This window comes from Vicia villosa, linkage group LG2 (assembly GCF_029867415.1).
Source record: "Vicia villosa cultivar HV-30 ecotype Madison, WI linkage group LG2, Vvil1.0, whole genome shotgun sequence".
NCBI classification, from domain to species: domain Eukaryota; kingdom Viridiplantae; phylum Streptophyta; class Magnoliopsida; order Fabales; family Fabaceae; genus Vicia; species Vicia villosa.
The window spans coordinates 209,927,427-209,934,232 of record NC_081181.1 but is presented as its reverse complement, the minus strand read 5'-3'; the positions used below and the strand labels follow the sequence as shown (position 1 = coordinate 209,934,232).

The 6,806-nt window shown below is 33.1% G+C and overlaps 1 protein-coding gene across 2 annotated transcripts; it reads right to left on the bottom strand.

The window, feature by feature from the left end:
• Nucleotides 1–1,383: 1,383 nt before the first annotated feature.
• LOC131653762 (uncharacterized) lies at nucleotides 1,384–6,527 on the bottom strand. Of its 2 annotated transcripts, none has more exons than XM_058924039.1 (8): nucleotides 6,217–6,527; nucleotides 5,993–6,133; nucleotides 5,640–5,732; nucleotides 5,360–5,486; nucleotides 4,797–4,906; nucleotides 4,361–4,444; nucleotides 1,827–1,909; nucleotides 1,384–1,719 (listed from the first exon to the last, which is right to left on the bottom strand). In XM_058924039.1, exons 1-8 carry the CDS (start codon nucleotides 6,499–6,501, stop codon nucleotides 1,503–1,505), a joined length of 1,140 nt encoding a protein of 379 aa, XP_058780022.1. In that variant the 5' UTR covers nucleotides 6,502–6,527; the 3' UTR covers nucleotides 1,384–1,502. The 2 variants fall into 2 exon arrangements, with proteins under 2 accessions (XP_058780022.1, XP_058780023.1); XM_058924040.1 differs by having other exon boundaries at nucleotides 4,361–4,441.
• Nucleotides 6,528–6,806: the final 279 nt, after the last annotated feature.

Below are 6,806 nucleotides of genomic sequence, written 5' to 3'. Positions count from 1 at the left end.
ATTAATTTATATGAAAAAATAATAAAAATGATTTTATAAAATCATTCTTCATTAATAATATTGAAAAAATAAATTTTGAAAATAGAAAGAGTAATAAGTATTTAAAAATATAATGAAAAAACATTAATAATAAATTGATAGTATGATGCGACATATAATGGACAAATAATTTAGTATAATTTATTGTTAAGTGACTAATAAAAAACGGATGGAGTATTTTGTAAAGCAGTGGAAAATATAATTTAATATTTTTCTTTAAATGAAATACGTACTATTTTTAACCAAACAAATCTTAAAATTGCAAAAGAAACATTTCCTTAAGATATTGTAATACCTAAATATGAGTTGGCCTGTGGGGATGAGTGGGCAGTGGCTACGTGATGTTTGATTGTTTTCCACATTTATTTTTTAAAGGCATCAAGGCTTCAAAGGAACACAAATGTAACAACAAAATGCTTGTTACCAAAAAAATGCAACAAAATGCACATAGGATTCTCAAATCAGACCGAGGAAAAAACTCACGAGTTTCGTGCAGAGCTACCAAGATACCAATGACTCTTCGACATATGTTTGTTCTTCAAGTAATAATGAGACAAGATCCTTGTCATATAAAATAGGATAGTCATCAAACTTTAAGAAACATGGATGTTTGTAACTCTGGCAGGGCATATAAATAGTGAGCCAAGACAAAGCCTTATCAAAAGCTTATGGCCGCCTTATTCCCTCATCTCCTTGCCTCAACCATTATGAACCATACCAAAATTTATCATAGGTATTGTGTTGTAGAGGATTGAGAGTTACTCACTCAAGTTAGAAAAGAAAAAGAATGAGTAATGTGTATATTCAGAACTATGCAACTCATAATAATACACTTCATTGGACAATCATGAGTAAAAAATATTAACTCCAATATCATAGGAGAGCAAGATCCCCAGTCAAACATAATTGGGAATGACAGTTCTATAACTGGAAATATATATTCAATAAAATATACAAGAGCATTTTTTATCCTTCAAGTTTTCACTCTTCCAATACACAAGAAAACTAAAAATAGAAATCCTATAATTGTCTTTTTCCCATGCCTGATGTACTCCAAAATTCCATGGAAATGTACTTTCTATCCAAAAGTTGCAAGAAAAATTACACATTGTTCTCTAATATCCTCCTACCCAAGCTACCAACATATTTAATGCATTTCCTTTTTCATTTGTGTACTAATTTCTCCATAAAGTACTAAGTGGTTATTATGAAGATTGTGCTGGAGGATATAGGTATATAACATCAATCTTCCTTGGTAAATGAAAGAAAGAAAGTACAAGTCACTGTTTCAACTGAACTTCGAGACTTGAAACCTTTGTAAAAAATGAACATAACGGGAGATAATTCTTGTCTGCATAACCGCAGCCACTACTTCTCATTAAGCTTTAAAGGGTTGATAATTTACTCATTTTAAAAATTGCAAGAGGCTTATAAGTTGTCAAAAAAAAAACTTGGTTAGGTCTCTAACAGATGTTATTTGGCCTTACTTTTCTTGTTATGGACCTTCCCATTCGAAGTCGTCTTTTTGTGAGGGCTTCTAATAGGACTGTTAAAGCATGTTCTACTGCTTCTGACTGATTATCCAATCCAACCGAGCTAAATCTTGGAAGAAGTTGGAGTTCCGAGAGCAGGCCAGCGGCGGCTGCTGCTGTACAAGTACGATCCCAAGATGGTTGAGGCCTGCCATTAAAACACCATGAATGTGCGGGCATTAGACTTCACGTTTAACACCAAAAATCTATCAGCAACAGATCAATAGCTAATCTTAAGTTCATTTTCTCTCTCACCTAAGTTTGTGCATGGCAGAAGTACCAGGATTCAGGGATATACAAGAAAGGTCCTCATCTCCCCAAATTGACTTTGCTTGATCCTGTTGTAAACAAAATTTCAGACTTTACATAAATATTTGTAAATGGTGTTTCAGTATAATAATAATTTTTATTACTTTTTAACAAAATTGACTATATATCTTAGAAAAGGAGTGCAAGGGTGCTCAAACCCATTACAAATCATTTCAAATAAACACCAATACCTAATAAGTTATTCTCTACCCTAACACTCTAAAGGAGCCATACACCACTCATAAAACTAACACGGCCCAACATTAAAATTAGCTAACAAGCATCTCCATAGAGTCACCATAATAGGATCTAATACCACCGAAACATCAGGGGTAAGTTAGAGAAAATGCACCCATTCCAAAGCTCCCAAATATCCCAAACCACAATATAACAAATAAGAGTAAAACCTAAATTTCATTATAACTAATTAGTTTCATTGATTTGAAATGCAAAACTTGTAAATTACATGTTCCAGGTTTACAATGAACCCAGCTGGCCGGCCAACAAGATGAACAAACCCAATTATGATGAATTGAACCCCAGCTCTACCGAGATTAATCAAGCTCCATTGAGAGAAACCCAATCTCATCAACATTCATTCTAGTAATTTAAATGTTGTGATTTGTCATTTTGGCAAACGAATTTGAACTTATACACTCTTTTTGCATGCTAAGTTGCTGTGGATTGTGGATTTGTTCAATAATTTTTAATCGTCATGCCATGTGTTTTCTAGTTTAGTCTGATTTGGAGCTATGAATCTTCCCTTAAAATCTACTCCCTTCGTCTCACAATGAGTGACTCATTTGTAAAATAAAATTGCCTCAAAATAAAAGTTTCTTTTCAATTTTCAATGCGATATTAATTACTTTTTCCAATTCTCCCCTCTATTTAATACTACTCTCATCATTCCCAATACTTGATAATGGGTACTTCAATAAAAGCATTATTCTCTTTCATTTATATTTTTTTCTTAATCTGTGTGAAATAGTCAATTGGATCATTCATTGTGGGATGGAGGGAGTAGCTATTAATAGGGGAAGAACTAGGCCACTTAAATAATTTACCAAACACAACATACTACACAATGCGGGACTTGAGCATCCCATAATACCAAGTCTCTATGTATCATAGCACCGCCCTGGAGAGCTGACATTGCGGCAGCTGCACTCTACAACGCTTTACTGGGTTTTTCCAGTCATCCCCTTCGTAGGTAGCCCTATCCAAGCCACCGCCAACCAGCTCTAATACCAGCTGTGATAGATTTGCAACCAGATAAGGGATGCAAAAATTGAATCTCTTAAGGCAAAATTTGAACCTCCCTCTGAATGCTTTATTGTTGAGCACAAATCTTTCATGTTATTCAGGCAACCTGAATGAAAACCCTCCCAATACAATTATTAATTGGAAAACAAGCGTCTACATTACATTCTTGATTCTTCTATTAATAGAGTCTGCTCTCACTAATCTAATTGATAACTGACTATTGACAGTTATAAAGCTTCCAGTTACAAAGTACTCCTATTTGCAAAATAACGGCTTCCTCATTTCATAGATTTGCTTGATACGATGATAAGTTTGTTATTATTAGTTAAGGAGTTGTTGCTTGTTAGTTAAGTAGTTGGTTAGTAAGTTAATAGGTAATTAGTAGTTTTGTTGATGGGTAGTTAGGTCAAATAAGGCATGCTGCCTATAAATAAAAAGGAAGATTAAAGAGGCCAAGAGGGAATTATCTTATCTTTTCAAATTTGAAAGGAATAGGGCCTTTTGGCATATGGAGGTAGGCAGTCCCTCGAAGTGCTGTCATTGTTTGTAATAAAAGGGGATTCTTCCCCATTTCAATTATAATATATCAGTTGGTTCTATCATTCGATTAGGAGGTAACTTTGTTCTATCAGCATGTTCAATATGCAATGTTACATAGTATCAAATTGTATTCAAATTCTGTGCTATACATTTTAAACACTATTTTTATACTGAGTAAACTCTTTAATTGTACTAGTTAATGGAGATTTCAGAGTTTACAAATTTCTAAGTTTGGCAAGCTTGAGTCTAATATTAGATCCAATCGGTATCCTACTGTTAAAAACTCCTGTTTTAAACTAATTGTAGGAACCTTAAAATTTTATAAGCTTTTTCAACTAGTGTTTAAAGTTTATAAAGAGGCAAAAATGATAGATCTAGTTGAATAATATTTTTGTTTTCTCTTTGGAAAACATCCCATATTTCCAGTGGCCATATAGGATAAAGAAGATATTATACAAGCGTATCATTAAAATAGATCATTGTAACTTACATGTGTAAGAAGAACTGGAAACTAGAATCTATACATAAAAAATGCAGTTGAATAAGATTTTATCTACTTTGGCACCTAATTACCATTCATGTAGTAGGTTAATTTTGAGATGATCAATTACAGTCATATATGAAAATTCTCAACTTTAAACTGAAGAAAATGCAAAAGAAATCCACCCAGAAGTTACCTGTAGGCGTCTAAACATTGCTGCTGAATTGCTCCATGTACCATCAATCAAAATAAAATGCTGAGTTGTATCTACTTTTACCTGCTTTATAATTGAGAGAAAATTATAACTCGATAGCACCAAATGGAAGATAGTGAAATTTATATCAAAATGTTAAAAGAAGCAATAATAAATGAATTTTGGTTCACAAGTAGAACTGACTTCAGAAAAGCTAAAAAGAGAGATATATGGAGTGCTACTTCATTTCTTCTCATTTATATAGCCTTAACATTTTACTCTATAGGTCAAACAACAGCTATCAATTTAATACATGAAATGGAAAATAATTGAGAAGGCTCAAGGGAGATTCACACATCCAAATCTCCACTACAGACACAATCACTACTAATTGTATATCAACAATTAGTACAATAATCAATATAATGATAAAATATACCTTTTCTGATGTTACTTCATTATTTGCAACTGATTCCTGGCTAAATGCATTTTCAACTGATTCCAAAATGGCATTCTTGTTGGGATAAAGGCACCACACATTACTTCTTCCTGAATTAATTTAAAAATCCAAAGCATGAGCAATGGAATTTGAAATCATCACCAGGTTAAGATATATAAAGATACAGTCGCCCAGAGCACGTCGATACAACACAACATGGCAAGGATGATGTAATAAATGAAATTAAAGTATACACTGACATCTAAATCAAAAGAAGGAATCCATTTTGAGCATACTATGATGATAAGAAGCTAATTGAAATGAAGGAATATGAACATTTATTCTCATCCATATGTAGAATATTATATTTTACATTTTTTAGATTATGAATTAAAAGTAGTAAGAGTGGGTGATTATAAACTCTTTGAGAAGCATAAACAGTAAAAAATATAAAAATAGTAGAAAGTAAGCTCGGTTATGAATTCGAAGATTGAAATTTGACTACTTCAATAAACAGAAACCATAGTGCACAACTGACTGGCAATTGTTATAAATTGAAAGACCTGCCAGTTTAAAGGAATCCCACATGATTTGTTCATGTTCAGGAATGCCAAAAAGGCACAAAGTTGCCGCATCAACGCCAAACACTTGCCACAAAAGCTTTCCAGTGTTGTTCTGTCGTAAGAAATCCTGCAAGTGAAGAAGACTATAAACTAAATGTTTTATAAGAAATAAACAAAACATACAAAAATAATAATAATAATAATAATAATAATAATAATAAAGAAAGCCATAACCATATCACAAGTTTTGTTCAGTCATATATATTATACATATCTATACCTTCGGATGCATATACAACCAAAACTTTATTCCAGGAAAGAGCAAGCAGGATGCAATTTGTGAACACATACAATCTTCCATAGCAAGCCAGCACTACAAAAAAAAAAAAAATTGAAACCAAGTTCAAAAAGCAAAATGGCATAGGCATCACCACCACCTTCATCATTCTGCAACAACAACAACAACAACCTATGTAGCACTAACACTTCACATCGAAAACGTATCAAACACCTATACAACACCAACACATACATATTCAAATACCATTCTCATTTTCTCAAATTATTATCTTAAGTTTCTCGGCATCAATGTGTCAGGGTCATGTCTAATGTCACAATCAAATTAAATTGAACCTTTTGGCAAAGGTAACCCTTGCTACCAATTACACGACAAGCTATTTGTCTAGCAGAATAAAACTTGAGCTTCGCTTCAGAATCAGGTAAAGCCTTATAAGTTGCACGGTGTTTCTTATCTTCATGCTGTCCAAAATTCCCCTGAAAATCAACAAAATCACTCAAATCACACAAACAAAACAGCATCAACACCAACATTACTGAAACAGAAACAAATGCCTCACCTGTAATTTTCCACCGGCGCGGCCAAACTTCATCTGAGAGTCGAAATCTTTTTCTAGAAGCTTCAAATCCTCGGCGATTTGGGTAACCATGGCAGGGACTGGTGACGTAGTGCCCCAGCCCTGCCATTCTTGTAAGGAGACAACAGCAGCGTCGTTCATGTTCGTCGTTGAGAGTGGCGAATTGCAGTGACGGTGTGTTGTGATTGTGAGGATTTGGGCTTTGTTTTTTGGGAATAGAGAAAAGGTCCTTTTCCAAGGGTTCAACGATACCAATGTTGTAGCCATTTTGTTTTGTATTTTCGACTTAGATTCAACAAGTTGGGTCAAATAAAAAATTAATATATAAAGGTTAATTTTTATAAAATAAAAAATAGTGAGGTTAATTTTCATAAGTTTATCATAATGTCATACAAGTTAGATAAGATTTATGTGAAATTTAATTAACAAAAGAGAGTTTGGTATGTCTCGTTAAGTCAATTTAATTGGTAGTTGTTATACTTTAATTTTTACTTCTAAGATCTCATATCATTTGCATCTTTGCATTGCATCAAGATCACAAATTTGGTTGTTTCCTAACCCTCTCATATATG